Source organism: Heloderma suspectum, chromosome 3 (genome assembly GCF_057233095.1).
Source record: "Heloderma suspectum isolate Gila_16-S chromosome 3, 16-S_ref, whole genome shotgun sequence".
NCBI lineage: Eukaryota > Metazoa > Chordata > Lepidosauria > Squamata > Helodermatidae > Heloderma > Heloderma suspectum.
This window is the reverse complement of record NC_139460.1, coordinates 29,247,522-29,266,729: the sequence shown is the minus strand read 5'-3', so window position 1 is coordinate 29,266,729 and position 19,208 is coordinate 29,247,522. Positions and strand designations below refer to the sequence as shown.

The following is a 19,208-nucleotide window of genomic DNA, read 5'->3' as shown; positions in this document are numbered from 1 at the left end:
TTTTGTTGTTGTTGTTGTTTGTTTGTTTAATGAAGAGCATTATTTTAGGCTGCTTGGAAGGAATGGAAAAACACCAGGGGCAGAGGTTGCTTAACTTTTTCCCTCCCTAACGTTTTCTGCCCCAAATCATCCCATATGGGGAGAAAAACAGCTGGGAGAGAGCAACGTTGAGCAGACAAATGACAAGAGTGGAAAAGGTTATGGCTCCAACCCAATACCCCTTTACCTAGGGGTAAGTCCCATTGAACTCAGTGGGACTTACTTCTCAGTGGTCATGAAGGGGGTTGTGCTGCTAATAGCTCTTCCTCATCCCGCCACTCTTCCACTGATACTGGCAGCTTTGTAATGCAGCTTGGCAAGGGGGAGTTGGGAGACTGTTCATGCCTCTCCAGTATATTGTCTAGTTTGGCCCTGAGCAACCAGGGATACACATTTTTTGTGGTAAATTTATATTTTGGGTTTAGTACTAGTTGATTAAAATACTGTAATTGAGCAGCATCTTGCAAAAGAGGATGACTTGCAAATGTGAATAAATTACTACAGTCAATGATGAGGCAAACATCTGCCTACAATGCCAAGGCATTTTGTTTTACACTCCCATTGAGGATAAAATGAGAGGAGATGGATTTAAAGTTGGATAACTGAGAAAAAGAAGTTTGCATTTCTCAAGGAAGATGGCAGGCATAGCTAGGCACTTGGATGTGGAACCTCATTCAGCCCGACGGCTGAATTCAGTATCAGAGAAGTGGGGGTGGGGTGTCAAGTGGTAGGCGGGCCAAAGCCCAAAGGGGGTGTGTGAAGGCAAAGGGGGCAGAGCCAAAAACACAAAGAAATACCAGCATATTGTAGCTTAAAGCTCTCACTGCCAGTCACTGAGAGCATAAGAAGGGCCCTGCTAGATCTGACCAAGGGTCCATCTAATCTAGCACTCTGTTCACACAGTGGCCAACCAGCTGTCGACCAGGAACCCACAAACAGGACATGAGTGCGACAGCACTCCCCCCCATGTTCCCCATCAACTGATGTACATAGGCTCACTGCGCCTGGGACTGGAGGTAGCACATAGCCCTCAAGCCTAATAGCCATTGATTGCTTTTTCCTCCAGGAATTTGTCCAACTCCCTTTTAAAGCCATCCAAGTTGGTGGCCATCACCACATCCTGTGGTAGCGAATTCCATAGTTTAACTATGCACTATGTGAAGAAGTACTAAGCCACAAGAGAGGCATTTCAACCTTTTAGGATGGCGGGGAGACTGCATAAAAGCAGAGAAACCACCAAAAGATCTCTTCTGAGGAACCTGGAGGGCCAGATTGGGACTCCAGGCTTGAGGTTCCTCCATTCCTCCTGGCTTAGTCAATCTTATGAGCCAGTCATGCATTGACTGACCTAGGGGATCCTCTCTGTATGTTGTGACGTGTTTGGGGCTGCATGCTCATCTTCTACCCCATATATGATGTAAGTGGGGAATGCAGGGCATAGGCATATGATGAGGCTCAGCTTGGGTCAGCCCTTAAGTGGTTAGTGGATCTGGGGTCCACTGGGATTGCTGGCTAATAGTCCAAGGGGCTAGATGGGAGTAACACTGTCCTGAGCCAGCACAGATCAAGTTTTGTAGGCTGTTGTCAAAGCAGCCAAAGGCTTTCTTCACATGGAGCTTTTATCCTGCAGTTGAGATTGCTCCCTCACAGAAGTTTGCGGGCTCTTTACATGACCCTGTGAACCTCCAAGGCGTCTCCTGCACTAAATGCCCTTTGTTCCATTTTTAAATAGATCGTAGATAATGAGCTATCAAATTACCTGGTTGTGTTCTGCTTGAGTTCCCTCTGTGAAAAGAGGAAAAGCTGCAAGAAGAGGAGCGAGATGAATGAAAGACATGGAAGACTCAGATACGGGGAGGGGGAAAGGAAGTGGATGAAAAAGGGAGTCATTGTGGTCCTGCATTTAAAATGGAAGCAGAAAGCCCCATTTTAAATGCAGAATTTTAGGCTGGTGTAGAGATGCCCAGAGGCAGGTAGCATAGTCCAATTTAGGCAAACAGGGGTCAGGTTCCAAAAGGGAGTGGGCACTTAGCCAGACTCTGTCTCTTTAATGAGCCAGGTTGCTCTCACCGAGAAGCAAGTTCTGGGTCTAAGGCTTTATAGGGCCTGATGAACAGGGATTGAGTCTTTGGGTCAGCTGCTTCAGTACTCAGCCAGGTGGCTGAGCTGGTATTGCAACCTAGGTGATGATGTTGAGCCACCCCAGATAGGTCATACATATGGTAGAAGGTGACCATGCAACCCCTCCACCATGTATAGAGGACACTCGGGTCAGTAAATGGCTCAGAGGCAAAGCTCAGCTTACTGAGCTTGGAGCACTGGCACAGCACATTGGAGGTGTAGGAGGTAAAGTGCTGGGAACCTGGGTCTTCGTATGAATCATCAGCATACACCCCCCCCAGCATGTACATCTGTGTGTGTTTGCCAAGCTGGCACAATCTCTCCTTTTTCTAAAGGACAGGGTTGCACAACTTGTGTGTGTGTATGTGTGCCAGCTTCTGACATTTCACCTATGCACAGTGGGAGGAATTTGTCTAGCTCCCTGCCAGATAGAGAGTCAAATGTGTGAAGCAACCCAATCCTATATCCTTTACTTTCTGCATCCTTGCTGAATCAAGCACCAGCTGCTGCTTTTGTGTCTAGACCACCTCTAGAAAAGGCTGCATCTTTGATGAGAAGCCTATGGCTTAACTCCCAAGTTCTCTTCCCTAACTGAAACTACGTGTTAGTACATGCAGTGGGATTGATTCCCCTCTGTTCATTTTTACCTTTGCATCTTATTTGCCTGGATTAAACTGGAGACACGCTTCACTCACACTTAGAAGCATGCCAATATATTTATTAATCAGCTCCCCAAACAATGATCCAACATCTTCCTTGGAACTATGGAATAGTCCAGTTAATGTTGCTGCCCAGGCCAGCCTCCCACTTTTCCTTTGCCCAGTCAGTCAGGGATGAGTCCATGCTTTCTGGCAAATGGGGATGTTTCTGGAGTTCTTCTGTGCCTGTGAGCTGTATGTCAGGGTTATTACTGTTCTGGCCTTGTCCATTCCTTTGGTGTGATTTCATTGCCCATACATTGGCAGAGAGAATCTCTTCCATGGTGCAATAGGCATCAGCTGGTTATTGCATCCATCTTTAACAACTTCACTTTCCAGGGTACATTTCCGCTCCTCTTCTGATGCACAGTTTCAGAATCTCTGGGGCAAATTCATCTCTGCTTAGTGAGATTCTAAGTGTAGCCTTATTTCTACTTCTTGTGGGTGGACCAAGGTAGGTGGTAAGTACCCTAGGCTAAAAAATTAATTTCCCAAGGGGAGACTGATTGCTGAACAAACAGAAAGTGAACATAAGCCCTGTGGGTTCCCAGTCACTTTGCCATTCTACGAGCCCCTTTTGCTTGCTGTTAGATGGAAAAAATAAATGAAAGGTATACAACAGAGGGAATGGTGGGGGCAATTTTATTGGCAGTCTCCCACGAAGGCTAGAGAAAATTCTGACATTGTGGCAGAGAGCATCCTACAGTTTGATTGGCAGGGAAGCAGTGCTGTAGCGGCATCAAACAATGGTCACGTCTGTAAAGCCATCAGGCAGCAAGGTTATCTTAAGAGCCAAGATCACAACATGTAGAACTTTTTCTGCAGAGGTTCATTCTCTCTTCTTTTCTAGCCCCAAAATGTTCCTGTACTGCCACCTACTAATGTTGCTACCATTTTACTATCATTCCAGGGCTGTCTCCTCAGCAGATCAGAGAAATAGGGTTGTTCCTCCCTCATTTTCCCACTCGTTATTAATTCCTGCAAGGTGAACGTTTGAGGATGTTTGTCTTGCTGGAATTGAAAGATAAGAGATGAATATAGTAGCACTGTTACTGGAATGCCAGAGAAGCAAAGAATAGGTTAAGAAAAGGAAGCTGCCAGATAATTGAGAGAAATGAGGCCTATTCAGGCATTAACCATGGAGGGAGAGCGGGATGGATGGGGGAAGTGGGACTTCTTGGACCCTTGCCAACATTGCATGGCCTGCTAGCCTGTCATGACCCTCAGGACTTCCAGTGTGCAGCAGAGGATTCTGATGAGAACACGGTACAGGCTACTTCCTTGGGGGTAGGACAGTCAGTGCCTTATTCAGGGCTCTCCCAGCCAGAGGACACAGCCCTGCCATTGTCCTCTGGCCCAGAGGATGAGTCCCCAGCAGAACCTTCCTCTCCCCAGCTACAAATCAGGTGAGGGTCTTTTAACAATCCAGGCTGGTCCTCCAGAAGGAGTGGAGGTAGCCACACTACAGGTCTTGTCTACCATGAAGCTCACTGGGTGACTTTGGGCCAGTCACTGACGCCTGGCCTAAGCTATCTGACAGGGTTGTTGTGAGGATGAAATGGCGTGAAGAAGGACCATGTACATGACCTTGGGTGGATGGGGAGGGGACTGGATAGGCCATAGGATTCTGTGTATGCCAGCTTCTCCTCTCCCCTCCCTGCCCACCAACACGTCACCCATTTTTGCCTCCCCGTCGTTTCTTACGAGGTTGCAATTCTGACTTCATAAGAAAAGCTTTCCATGGCAGCTGGGAGGGGCTAGGGAGTGGTGGAGGGAAGATCCACAAGATCTTCCTCTGTGCTCATAGCTCTGATTACGGACATGGAGGAAGAAATCCGCATGATGTCTAGGAGTTATCACATTGCCGCCTTATGTTAACAGAAGCTCATGAAAATATAAGACACAGTGAATCGGTTCAGAGTTAGCTAGGATGAATGCTTTCCTCCCCACTACTCTATTTTAATCAATGTTTAGTGAAGTGAAATCAAAACACTGTGCACTTGGTGGAACTTGTCAAGATCTCTGAAACATTGTATAGCCCCATCTAATTCATGGAGATGATTCTCGTCATATCCCTGTAAAGACACTCACCAAAGGCTCTTCTAAGGGCGATTATGTGGCAATGGGGCAAAGTAGCTTAGCCGTATATGATGCATGTTGCAGAGGGGGGCCACATTATGCTAAGGCTGACCTTTGAGCGACTGTGTGTGGGAGAGATGGTTTCATGGATTGTAAGTCAGTGCACATTAAAGAGCTGTGCTCAGCCACAGCAAGCAACTTAGAAACAAACAGGGTGGGGTGGAAAATCAATATTTGTGCTTGTAACTATTATATATAGTTATATTTCTGTCTGAAATAACTGTTAATGGTGCAGGGGTGCAGCTGTGATGTTTATTCCTTTCTTTAGTATTTTCACAAATATTGCATACCACTGTTTTAATTTGCCCCCAAAAACAATTCTGATGTGAGCCACAGTAGAGGCGCAATGGGACCTATGGGAGGCATATGAGGAGGGAAGCAGAGGAGAGTGAAAAATGGACAGAGGATCTGGGGGGGGGCAATTTAAGACAGCCATCTCTAATCTGGTGCCCTCCAGATGTATTCCCCAAACTGGTGTCCACCTTTGGCCATGGTGGCTGGGAATGATGGGAGTTGCAGTCCAACACAGCTGGAGAGCACTAGCCTGCAGAAGGCTCCTTTAAAGTGATTTGGAAGGGGTAAATATGGGCAAGGTGGGAAAATGGCCCCATAGAAGTTGCCACCTTCCCCCTCCCTCATTAGCTACTTACAGGGAGAGAGGGGCAACAGCTAGAATGCAAGTAGAGGAAGGATTGTGCCCAGACCAACGTAACACAGGTTAAAGCTCACGATCAAGTCTACTCTGTGGCGGTAATGGTGGCAAAGAGGGAGTCCTCCACCACCACCATGGCATCTTCTCAATGTTGGAGAGGTTTTTTCTGAGTGATTTGTGACCTGCTGCAATCTGGGACAGGGGAAGAGATGGTGAAACTTTTAGTAGCACGCTTTGACAAGTTTGCATGACACTTCAAAGATAAAGGCCTTTGCATCCATCATGCTATGCAGGCCCATCAGTAGAAGTGTCCAGAGCACTGACTGGTCTAGCTTCCTTGGATGACTTTTAAGTTGTTGAGGCCCGAGAATACAGACAAGGCGCTTGACCCTTGACCTCCATGGCTTATTACATCTATAAGGGAGGGGATATCCTGATGGGTCCCAGGAGGTAAATTCCTCCTTGAGAGAGTGGTTGGTACCGGTCTCTTTAAAAGAGGTGGTAATTAGATGACTCTTACAGAAGCCTAAACTGATCTGAACAATAGACCAATTACCAGCATCCCCGTCCTGGACAAGGTGCTCATGCAGGTGGCTGCTGGCATGAACCTACCCATATACAACACTTGTCATCTAAGGCCATCCTCCAGATGCCTCCTCCGAAGAAGGTTCGGAAGGTGGCAACAAGGGAAAGGGCCCCAATTCAGTAATTGGGGGGACACACTCCATGGTGTCTCCCCAATTATGGAATATTCTCTCCAGAGAGGCCTGCCTGTTGTCAACATTATTATTTTTTCAGCACCAGGTTAAAAGTCTCCTCTACACTCAGGCATTTGGCAGCATATGATAAGGTTTTAATTCGGGTCCTGGATTTCTTATTGTTGATTGTTAAAATTGTTAGATGTGTGTATGTGTGTGTGTGCACGCGCATGTGCTGTCTGTTTATATGTTTGTTTGTAAATGGTTTTTATATTATGTACAATATTGTATTTTTAAGGTTCTTGATCTTTGCAAACCACCCAGAGAGCTATTGGGCATTGGCTATTGGGCAGTATAGAAATGTAATGAATGAAATGAACTCCAGACACTCTTGAATGAAACTGATTATCCCAACCCACTCAGGGCAGAGGGCCACAGGTTCCCCACCCCTCCATTTCTTCTGTATCCCACCTAGTCCATTTACCTCCTGTCCCTTGTCTGGAACTATGACTATTTGTCCTGCTCGGATTCCTCCATCTTCCCTGGGCACCAGCTCAGGTGGGGAGGCACGACATGGGACAGGCAACTGGAATAGGAGCAGCTTTACTAACATGGCCAGAACCACAGGTACAAGCAGCCCAGGACTGAGATCAGGACCACAGAGACCAGTCCTGCAGTTAGAGTACTGACAGTGTATCCCAGCACATTGGGAATAACTGGGAGGTAGTAGAAGCTGGTGGCTCTGATGTCATTGGGGTGGTGAATCCACTCCGAGCTTCAGTCAGAACCAGTCAGAACTCTAAAGGAGCTATTCAAGGTGCAAAGGTGTTAAAGGGCAAGCAGCCTTTTCCTGTAGCTTCTCCTGGGGAGTAAAGGTTGGAGGAAGGAGGAGCTGGTTGGGGACTGCTCTTCAGGATCTCCCTGTTCACTGGAGAAGTCCATGGTCTGCTCCTTAGAATCAGGCTGCAGTGGCACATACTGAGAGTCGTACAGATAGGATATGAGATAAGAGGCAGTTAGTCCCAATTCAGAAAGACTAGGTTCAGGTGCTTCGTCAGAGTCACTGTCCTGGACTCAGTCTCCAAAGACTCCTGGTTCTGGGCCATGACACTATTACGTGGTGAGAGCTAAAAAGAACCTCCAAATTCAGTTAGTATGACCCTGAGATGGGCGTCCTCCATCATGCCCCAACATTGTATTCCTTTGGCACCTGACAAAGGCCTTCAGCTTAATGTAGTCTGATACGTGTTTAATGCTGTTCCCATATGGTTCTCCTATATTGGCTGTTAGCATTGTTTTTCAGTGTTTATTTTATACAGTTTTGTTACATTTTTGACACTTTCCTGATCTTATTTTTAAGATGTGAGCTGCTTTGAGTCCACATGGTGGGGGGAAAGCAAGATATGAGCTTCTTAGATAGATAGATAGATAGATAGATAGATAGATTTCCAAGTAAACATGCATAGGATTGCTGTGTTAGTCTGCAGATATGAAATCCAGTTCCCCACTTACTGGAAAGCTGCCATTGTGAGCGGGCACAGGTCCTGTGGCAGGAAAGGAAGGGAGCTGGCGAGAGCCTGGGCAGCAGTGGCGGCGGCACGTCCCCACAGCACAAGCGCCGAGCCAATCAAAAGGCTGGTTGTCTCCACTGGCGGGAACAGCGGCAGGCAGTTTCCTCTGTCGTCCACCTGGGGCTCATAAAAGAGTGAGGACTCATGTGTTGGCTGCTGCCTTTGTTGTTGCAGGCTTCCTCACCCACCCATACCTAGTAATAGTAGATCTTGCAATGGACAGAAGTCAGTCTCCAGTAATGGGTCTGGGAAGGAATTTTACCTGCCTTCTAATTGGCAAGAAAGGGGGGGGGGCAGGGTTTTCACTTTCCTCATTGCAAGAGTAGTTCGTGTTTAAATAAGTTGAACTATTTGAGTTGAACTCTTGAAAGGGTTCATGTTAGTGGTCTGCGCCGTGATGGGCTTCTGACCCTTCCACCCATCACCAACGCTCTTGGCAGGTGGGCCAGGAAGGAAAATTGGGAGACAGGCAGGCTGCCTGATGGGGGATCCACGCTCTATGCCTCCGCCAATCCTATTCAAATCCATAAAGTTGTGTCCAATAACCCATGTAAGTTGGTGAGGTTGCTGTCAACTATAATCAACACAAAAAGTGTGTTGGGTGTTAAAAGTTTGGGAAACTCAGGCTTGATAAATAAGATGATTTACAGATCAATCCTATGCATAGATTGACTATACAGCGCAGTCAAATTATGTAATTTGATGCCCACCACCTTGGATGACTTAAAACAGGGATTAAACAAAATCATGGAGGAAAAGGCTATCGATGGCTTCTAGTATGATGTAAAAATTGTAAAAATAAAAATACTGACGAGTGCTCAGCTGCAACAGTTTTAATCCAAATTGTCTATTAAGTTTTTACAGAGAGCCTGCTGTGAGAAGCCAGGCTGCAATAGCAGCATATTCCCTCTGCAGCTGCTCTTTTCAGTGTACCGGGCTTGTCTGATTTTTGCCACAAAAGGTGTGCATCAGACAAGCTGTAAGTATGACCCCCTGTGATTACATTTTGATCTTATTTCAAGCCAATATTTTGAAGCCAAAAAAGAGAAATAGGAGTCCAGACAGCACCAATTTGAAATACTGCTACTTCACTCAAGCACTCAAATACTGCTACTTCCACCTCTAACAATAAGGATACTGGTAAATCACGATAGAGGTTTGTTTTAAGCATCCGCATAAACCCATGAGTGGTATATCCTTCATTCAATCTAAGGTGTCTAGAATAGACTCCCGTATCAGTCTTTCTGGTAATCATGTCTCTAGGGTAACGAAGGATGATGCTTTAGAAGTAAGTGGTGGTTTGTAATTAGCCACTCACCTGGTTGCCTGTGTTAAGTTAAGTTGCTACGGCAATGGGGCAGTCTTTGGAAAAACACAGGCAAGTATTTGAGTGTCTAATAACAAACCTCAATTAGTTCTAAAGCATTGTCTTCTGTTCCTGTTTATAAACTTGGACCCCTCACCGTATTCTTCTAAGACAGTGGTCCTATGCACACTTAAATAGGAGTAAGCTCTACTGAACTCATGGGACCTGCTTTGGAGTAAGCATGCAGTGGAACAGGCAGTAATTAGGGATGCCAGAGAGATCTGCAATGGAATCAAATGAGTTCAGATTTCTGTGAATTCAACCCATGGATTAGTGGACCAGCTTTTCCTGAGTCATATGGATTCCATGGATTTGCGGACCAGTTTTTTTAAAAAAACTTTCCGGAATTTTATGCAAATTTAGTTGTAGAAAAATACGTTAAAAAAACACAGGTGAAAATGCACTTTCCCCCCAGTGGCTAAAGCATGAAAATACACATTTTGAGGGGGATTTGTGCATTGTGGGGGCATTTGCGCATTTCTGCAAATGCAAATTTGTGCAAATTCATGGAATTGGGAAAAAAAATCTGATTCTGTCAATGAGCGGACAGTGGAACCAAAGGCACCTGACAATTCATGAAACGCAGGGGGAACAGTTTTTACAAAAGCCGCGCATCCCTAGCAGTAACAGGCATTGAGCATTTGTTTAACAAAGGCTCTTCTGCCAGCTATAATTCAGTCTTTGCATTTCTAAGAATGAGCAAACTGATCTTACAAAAACTTGTTACAATTTGAAAATGTTTGCTTGCTTCTCTACAGTTTTAAACTGCTGTTCTGACCTAGGAGCCCCATTTTTAAAAAGAGAGAGAGAGAAATATCCAGTCTGGATCTTCTTGATTCTTTTTCTCCATGCCAGTCTGAAGTGTAAGGGACTGAATACCAAATGATAGTAAGAAAAGCTCAAATCAAGTTCAGGCTGGCACACACACACCCTTTTATTTTTAGTCTGGAATTCCTGATTAGGAAAGATGACACAATTGGTCCCTCTACCCCCAAAATATCTCTGCAGAATGACTTGCCCAGCTTCCCGGATCTCTACATCTTTAGAATTTTGCTAATGATACAAACAACACTAAATCTTGAAGCCTACCTGAGTGTCACTGCTATCAGCTTATTCACTCCTGTCAGAGAGGAGGGAAGGGACCCTCGCCAGAGTTGGGAGAGGCAGCCGCTATGGTGAGTGCATCGGGGGCTTGGAGACCCTGAGTTCTAGACTGAGTTCTAGACAACTCCATCTGATACGGCGGCTGCGCCCCTTCCTTCCCAACTATCTGCTCCCATCGGTAGTACTGCCCTGGTCTCTTCTCATTTAGACTACTGTAATGCGCTCTACGTGGGGTTACCCTTGAAGACGGTTCGGAAGCTGCAGCTGGTACAGAACGCGGCGGCTCGCCTGATTAAAGGCAGCCGCCGGCAAGATCACATGACTCCAGTGCTGAAGGAGATGCACTGGTTACCAGTTGTTTTCCGGGCCAAATTCAAGGTGTTGGTTTTGACTTTTAAAACCCTATATGGTTCCAGCCCAGCCTATCCTAAGGAGCGCCTCCAGCAGCACCAGACAGGCCGCTTAACAAGATCAGCCACAGATGGCCTTCTCTGTGTCCCATCAGCCAGGACAGCTAGACTGGTGGGGACGAGGGAGAGGGCCTTTTCTGTGGTGGCCCCCACTCTGTGGAACTCCCTCCCTAGGGAACTCCGCCATGCCTCCTCTTTAATGAGCTTCCGTCGTGCATTAAAAACGTGGTTGTTCAGGCAGGCATTTGGGGTGGGTTAGGGTATTTTAGAAAACGTTTTTATTGTAGAATTTTATTGTTTTGAACTGTTTTATTATACGCTGTACATCGTCCAGAGTGGCTGGGTGACCAGCCAGATGGGTGACTAATAAATTTAATAATAATAATGATGATGATGATGATGATGAGAGAGGGAGAAGAACATTCCATCCAAGTGTATTGATTGCATTAAGTCTCTGTAAAACATGGCTAGGCAACCTAGTGCACTCTAGATGTTTTGAATTACAACTCCCAGAACCCCCAGACATGGTCAGGAATTATGGAGGTTATAGTATAAATCATTTTGAGGGTACCAGGTTGCCTGCCACCGTTGTAAAACATGGATAGATATTATCTACAGTGCTTATTACAGGGCCGCGGTGGCTTAGTGGTTAAGACGCTGAACTGCAGACTGGAAGGTCGGCAGGTCAGCAGTTCGAGACCCAAGTGCTGCATGACGGAGTGAGCTCCCATCTTCAGTCCCAGCTCCTGCCAACCTAGCAGTTCGAAAGCAAGAAATTGCAAGTAGATAAATAGGTACCACCTCGGCGGGAAAGGTAACAGCGTTCCGTGCACCTCGGTGTTCAGTCATGCCGGCCACATGACCACGGAAGCGTCTTCGGACAGTGCTGGCTCTTCGGCTTAGAAACGGGGATGAGCATCGCATCCTAGAGTCGGACACGACTGGTTGGGGACACCTTTTTACCTTTTTTACAGTTCTTATCCCACAACAGGACAAACTACAGTGGCACTAGTTCTTTCCACCTGTTCTGTGTTTCCAGTAGACCCTCACCCAGAAAATGCACTTCCTTTTGATATCATGCTATTACAACCCCTTGATAGCACAAGTTGTCCTCGACTTCAATGATTTTGTACTTGGTAATGATGAACAACTGTGCAGGGAGATGTCAGGATTTGACAGTGTCTGTTTGCAAACTTGGGGGATAATTATACTCCCTTGTCTAATAGCTTATCTTATTGATGTTGTGCTGACATGTTTTTAAGCAACATTTGGTGATTGCAAATATTTAATGGTACCGATTCCTGGCTCATTATCATACTTGTGCATTTGATCTGTCTGATTGCTGCAGGTGGAGACAATAGGCGATGCATACTGTGTTGCGGCAGGGCTCCACAGGCAGAACCTGAACCATGCAAAGCCCATAGCCCTGATGGCCCTGAAGATGATGGAGCTGTCAGAGGAGGTGCTAACACCAGATGGAAGACCCATTAAGGTAACCTTCTTTGGTCTGTATTCCCAGCAAGCAAATGAAATGTGCATGCAGCATATGTTTGATCACAATACAAATCCTATGGTTGTAACTTAGAGTTGTAATCCTTTCACAGCAGAGGTGAGTAACATGCTATTAGGCATAGTAGCTAAATAGAGCTTGCATGGTCAGGGACAGTATGCTGCCTAATATCACTTGCTGGGGGGCAACACTAGAGGGTTATTGCTTTTACGGTTTGCCTGGGGGCTTCTGGGAAGCATCTGATCAGCTACTGTGGGGAAACAGGATTAGATGGCCTTTTGCTCCAATCTACCAGGGTTCTTTTTATATTCCTATCAGATTGCTTCATTGTTCTATAAGCGAAAGACCAACTTTTCATTTGGCCACTGCGTAACACCTCCAAAAAAGGACCCTGAAAGCCACTTAAGGTGCAATCCTGGTTGGCCACTGTGTGAAGAGAATGCTGGACTAGATGGTTGATCGGATCCTGGATAGCTCTTCTTATACAGGGCATGCTGGGAGTTGTAGGACTTTTTTCTCTCTAAACATGCATAGGATTTCGTTCTTAATAAGGTGCTTGTTATGGTGGGGGAACAACAGTCCTGCGGCACTGTGATAGGAGATGCAACCCTGCCAGAAGGTCGCAGGCTCAGCCTCTGGTATCTCTGGTAAAAGGATCCCATCTTGCTCCCATCCACCTCACATTATGATTTGAAGGCATAGATGCTCTCTTCCCAATATAACACACATTTTTTGTAGCTGTCCCTGTTAATAGCAAACTCCATGCTGCACTGTGCTCCCATGCTGATAGAAATGGAGTGTGGTTTTGTTTACTTGTTTTCCTCGATGGGTTCATCATATAACATCTTGATGCAATATTCCCACATTTAAAAGGAGCTGATGTTGGATCTTAGCATGGCTAGTTGCCTCCAACATCTATCTCTCTTTTTAACTTCCTCTGACTATGTATAGTCCTGAGAGTACCTAAACAAAAATAAACATCTTCGCTATGTATTAGTGGAAGGAGTTTTGTGTGTGAGAGAGAGGAGAGGCAATTACTAGCCTAGCTTAAGATCAGGAACTGGAATCAGATTCTAGTCCTATTTTCCAAATGCACTTCAGTGTTCCCAATTGCTAATCATTGCAATGTTTTGTGCATCTCTCAATAAGCTGAGTATTAATGCCTCATTTAACAGCAGGCGCTGGCCATCAAGATGTTCCATAAGATATAATAAACTTCACATCATTAAAGTTTAAATTCATTAATGAACTTGCAACACACACCGTAAAATTATTTTATAGCTCTCCCTTTTTAATTTCGTCAGTTATAAAACTGACATAATTGCATGATTTTGGCATTCATGGAGCAATTTTCTCCAGAGTTGTAACTCTTCGCTAATTCCTATGGGGTCGTGACACAAGATAAAGAATTAAGAATAAACTACTGGATGTGCAGTGTTGTACCTAATGTGTTGGACTTCAGAATGGGAGATGACCATATAGGTGAAGCGGAACCTACTTTACCCAGGGAATAAGTTGTTGTATGTATGCAAGGAATTGCAAAACCAGGGCTTCTCATACCATCTGTTGCATTTTCTCTGTTGAAAGTGACAGATGTGTGAAAATGCTTTACAGGATTTGTCCCTGTATATAGGATATTTGGGAGGGGGTTGGTGTACCTCTTTGAGAAATTTTCATTAGATAGACCTTATACAAAGTACTTTAGTTTCCTTCAAGTATTGTTTTTCAGCTTCCTTGTGTATTTAAAATACCCTTGCTCAAACAGCAAATTGGGACACCATCATAGCTAAGCAAAGCACTTTTTAAAACCCCATTAACTTCAGTAGGAGAGTGAAGTCCAGTTGAAATCGGTGGTATGTAAAAGCACTGAAATGTGACTGGATCATGCTTTCTTATTTCTTAACTTTTCTGTGTTTTTCCTCTGTACTGTAACAGAATGTGAAATTTTAATAGGTACATGTAGGCTGCACTTTCCTTGAAATAACACTTGTTGAATACAGTGGGACTTACTTCTGAGTAGACATGCATAGGGTTGCACTGCCTATGCTTCAATAGGAATTCTCAGTGTATTGACCATCGGAGATATAGAGAAGTCACCGCATGTGCCATTTACCATATTAAAGTCATCAGAATTGAAGGTATTTTCACAAACATTTTTATCATTCTTAAAATACTGCCTAATTATTTAATGTTTTGCTGAAACAGAAAATGAGGAGCTGTCTCCTTAATTCTGCTTAGCTCAAATCTTGCAATTTAGCCAAATGGATGGCTTGAGTAACTAGATCAGCCTCTCCCCACCCACCCCCAGAGCCCTCCAAATGTCTTGGACTACAATTCCCATCATCCCAAGTCAGCATGCCCATCTTCCTGCTGTTTATATTTTTTTATTATTTCTATTTGGTCATGGTATGAATTCCTGTTGGATTGTTTAATCTTAGTGATGTATTTTGATTAGTCTCTGTATGACTATTTAAATTTTGCTATCATTTGTAAATGTTAGAGAACTATCTGGAAATGTTGTTGTTTCATGATGTAATTTTTTTTTTTTATGTTGCTGTAAGCCACTTTGAGCATTGTTTTACCATGGAAAAGCAACATACAAATAAACTGATGATACTGCTGCAGTCCCAACACATCTGGAATAGGGATGGGAGAATCAGCAATTTTGACGTTTGTAACCTACCATCCAAGGTTGCTGGGGAGCAAAGAGCACGATGTGTTTAGTTTATTATTGAGATTTCTGGTCTTGCCAGATACGTTGCTGAGATTCTTGACTAAAGAGAGTTTCCCCTTTAAGTTATTATCAGTAATCATTTTCATATTTTTAGTGTGCAAAGGTGGCACTAATGGGTTTGAGGAGTGAGGCAAATAACTAAGGAGGCGCAGAGGAAAAGCAAACATCTATTTGCATGAAGCTACTAAAATTAACTTCACAATTATGTAGATTTGTTGTGTGCAGCCCTTTCCGTTGAAAGCAGAAAAAAGAAACGAACTCAGAACAATACCAAACCTGCTTTAAAATATTCTCCTTAATGGGGGGAAAGCTCATGCTGTTTATAACATTTGCAGTGTTGAATAGTACTAGGACTGGAAACCAAAATGAATGGGGGAATACACATGAAGATGCCGTATGAGTCAGACCATGTATTTTTGCCTTTAAAAAATTGCACCCTGCCTTTTTGTTTTGTGCCCTAGGAATCTGTAAAATAAAAGAAAACTGAGTAATTAAAATACCAGTCAAAAATTAGGAATTAATTACAGCATTGATGTTAAAAAGGATAGCCCTTGCTATGTGCTCTTATACCAGGGATGGGCAACCTGGGGGGGTTGCCCCTGAGCAGGAAAGTTTTCAGACCTTCCCAAGGAACACAGCAGCCTGGGGGACCTCTGACACTATAAGCCTTTATTAAGCAGATTCTGAGCAGAGCATACTAGTATGGGTGGGTCACACACACACACAGGAGGACCACACCCCTAAAGCAGATCAACAAAACGTTATGTACTCATGAATTTCTTACTGCGCTACAGCTGTCAGCCAGTCAGATACTGACATGCTAGAGGGGGCCACTGCAGTTGAAGCACGTACATACAGGGAAAAAAACCTTCCAGCACAGTTTTCTTATCTACATTCCAGCTTTTACAACATCCCAGTACATACTCCTTATCTGCTTACAGTGCATTTCCACATTCCCACCAGTGGCAACATTCTAGAACACTCAGAGGGAGGCCTATCTTTACGGCTGCAGCCTAAACAAAACTACAGTTTTTCTCTCTCACCCTCTGCTGCAACATCATATCTTCAGCTAACGTTTGGCAGCAGCTCAGCAGCAAAAGGGGCAATTTCCCTTTAAACAAGGCATGCAGGGAGCACACACCTTGCTGGGAAGCAAAATCATGTGCACAGGAGGCTTCTGGGAATGCGATTCTGCTTCCCAACAAGGCAAGTTCATGCCCCGTGCACCTTGTTTTAAAGCAAAATTGCTTCCAAATCACTCTGGTAAGTTCTCCAGCTAACTATGGAGGGGGAGTGGGTTAGCGGAACCATGCAGCACAGTATGGTTCCTGGTCGTGGGCCCATGTGTAGTGGTTTTGCTACCCCCCCCCCGTAGTTTCTCTAACCACCCCTCCCCCTGTGAACGTTGTGTTTATTTTCTTATGAAGTAACAGTAACAACATTTTGTATTCTTCCAAAGCCAAATAAAATAACAAACCAGAACACACAAAGACATCTTACTCCTTTCCCCCTCAGTCTCCAGCATGCAACTGTCATAAGTGCTCTCCCCACCTTCAGCTGTTAACTCCCTCAGAACGCTACTGACCAATCCCAGTGCTGGTAAGAGGCTCGATCATCATGAAGTTCTACCACCAGTACAACTAATCCCAGCAGTGAATATAATTTGCTGAATATAATAAAAATAACAGTTCCCCATTTCACCCCAGACACCACTGTTGCCCCATGTGAATGGACCGTGTGCCCTAGGACACATCCTCCATTTATCTGTGGCTGCACATCAGAGGGGAAGATGTATGTGGCTGGCCCAAGCTGTCTTTCAGGGTAGTTTATCCACTGTAATTATCTTATTGAGGATCCCTTGATAAGCTCCCACAGAACTTGAGGGTTCCTCAGAAAGCTGGGTTTGAAACCCGCTGCTCTAGGCCGTCCCTCCTCAAACTGAGGAACTCTGCACTAATACTGAAAATCTGTTTGTTTGTTTCTTTATTGTATTTATATCTTGCCTTTCCTTACAATGAGCTTGGCTTCCCTCAAACGTTTTAGCTATGCCTTGGCCTCCGCAAGCCCATTAAAATTCACTTTGAATTTTGCATTGGACAAACTATGCTGTCAGCTGTCTTTCTGTTCCTGCAACCCTTAATCCCTCAGATAACTGATGGAACTTCCAGCTTAGTTATTTGGAAGTATATTTTAAAGGAGGTTTTTTAGTGTGTGTTTTTAAAGACCCTTTTTTAAAAAAATGTCAGAGCAACAGTCTTCATTATCTTGCATTTCAACCTTTGAATGTTTATACCCAGCTGACAGTGGTACAGGTGGTAGACTTGACAAGAGGAGGCTTAAACCACTGGAGTTAAGTCAAACAAACTCTCCTCTAGAAATACTTCTGCTGATAATTCCATCACTGGTATGTGGAAATCTTTCTTGATAGCACTGTGGTATCCAAGCAACTTATGTTCCCTTCTCCCCCCCCTTCTAATGTCTAAATCATTCCCGAAAAATACAAAATAGCCTATTTCAGGATGGTTAGCTTGAAATGAGAGATTATTTGTTATTTCATGCAGTAACACTACTGCAAAAGAGTACATTTGCATACAAAACAACTAATCATGTTTTAAATGCCCGAACGTTGTGGTTATATAACTGGACTTTTTCTGTTCTGTGGCTTTCTTTCTGGACGCTAATGGATTGAGTGTGGGTAGCAGTGTTTGCCCCACAGAAACAAGGGGACAGAATTAGCGAGAGGACCTTTGTTCAGACCAACTGAGGTTTAAAGATGCAAGTTTCCCAATTGCACCAAACTCTTCTTTAGATGAAACAATAGAGTTGGTATTCCCCACCCCAGTTGCCCTCCTTTAAAAGGATGGAATACATGCTTACATAATGCAGTTTGGTTTCCATTTGAGTGGTTTTCAAAGGGTCTACCTTCTCAAACATTTACCATGTGACCTGTTCGCCATGCACGTTGCAAAGGATTCTGAGGCATGTTCTACTACAGCTTCACTTTCACCCCTCATGAACTGAGAATGTGACCATTTCCTACTGACTGTAGATTGCAGGGAAAAATTAGTAGTCATGGACAAACTTTCAAGGAAGCTTGAATTCTAGTACTTTATTCCCATATTGATGCTAACGAAGGGGTGGGCTTGAAGTGCAAACATCCCCCCTATTTTAAAAGGTGTGCTCCTATTTGAGTCAGCCCCAGACTCCTTCAAGTCTGGGGCCAGTTCAAAATGGGGATCATCAACCATCTCTGCAGCTTCTAACGGTCCTCTGCCAGTCCCCCTCCTTTGCCTGGTGGGGTGGGACTGGTGGTGTTGAAGGCTCACAGCTGCCTGTCTCTACACTTATAATTGTTCTCCTGAGTGTCCCAGGATCAGTCCCTGGCTAGAGATGTGAAGGTCTGGAAAAAACCCCGGAACAATTAGGGGAAAAGAACTGGGGTTTTCTTCCCCCCAAGGACAGGTTTGTGGTTTTTTTCTGAAAAAAAATGGAAAAAGTGAACAAATTTGAATTATGAAATATTTCCTTTTGGAATTTAAGACAAGGTGTTCATATATTGTTACCAAGCCTTTAACCCCCCCCCCCCGCAATTGCGTTCCAAAACCTATATAATAAAACTTATAGAAAGACTAGAGATGTAAAATGACTGGAAATTATGAAGCCATGGAGGAAAATGTTTTTTTAATCCTCTAAGATTTTCAGCATAGTTATTTTTTCCATTCCTTATTAATTGATTGATCCAATATATCTTTTACTGATGGACATTTTAGGATGCTCCAAGTCATGTTCAGTTTCCCAACATGTGAGTAGATTGACCATATCATAATATGGAAGAAAATGTGTATTCTTGACAGTTTGGATTTTGTTCTACAGAGTCCTGTGTTTCTGGACTTGTTCTGGTTAAATGCTGTACTAGTCAATTAGTGTAGGTCTAAACTAAAATTCACATGCGAAAGAAACACCGTAGGTTATCCTGCCACTGTCACCAGATGAGATGGAACAGCATGTGGGTTACCTCATCTGGGTTGCTTTTTTTTAAAAAAGTACTGTGAGGCTTGAACCTCTAGAAGTTACTGACACAGTTTTTAATAAAGTTCTCAGTTAGTCCTCACCACTAGGGAATGCTGCCTCAGCTATAAAAACATTTAACTACTGCCACTAGAATA

General features: G+C 44.2%; 1 protein-coding gene across 1 annotated transcript in view; it reads left to right on the top strand.

The window, feature by feature from the left end:
• The window catches only part of GUCY1A2 (guanylate cyclase 1 soluble subunit alpha 2), a 238,188-nt gene that overhangs the window by 140,811 nt on the left and 78,169 nt on the right, over window positions 1–19,208 (top strand). The window contains exon 6 of the mRNA XM_084841630.1: window positions 12,147–12,290. Coding sequence (XP_084697756.1) covers window positions 12,147–12,290 — 144 coding nt within the window. The remainder of the gene's footprint in view (window positions 1–12,146; window positions 12,291–19,208) is intronic.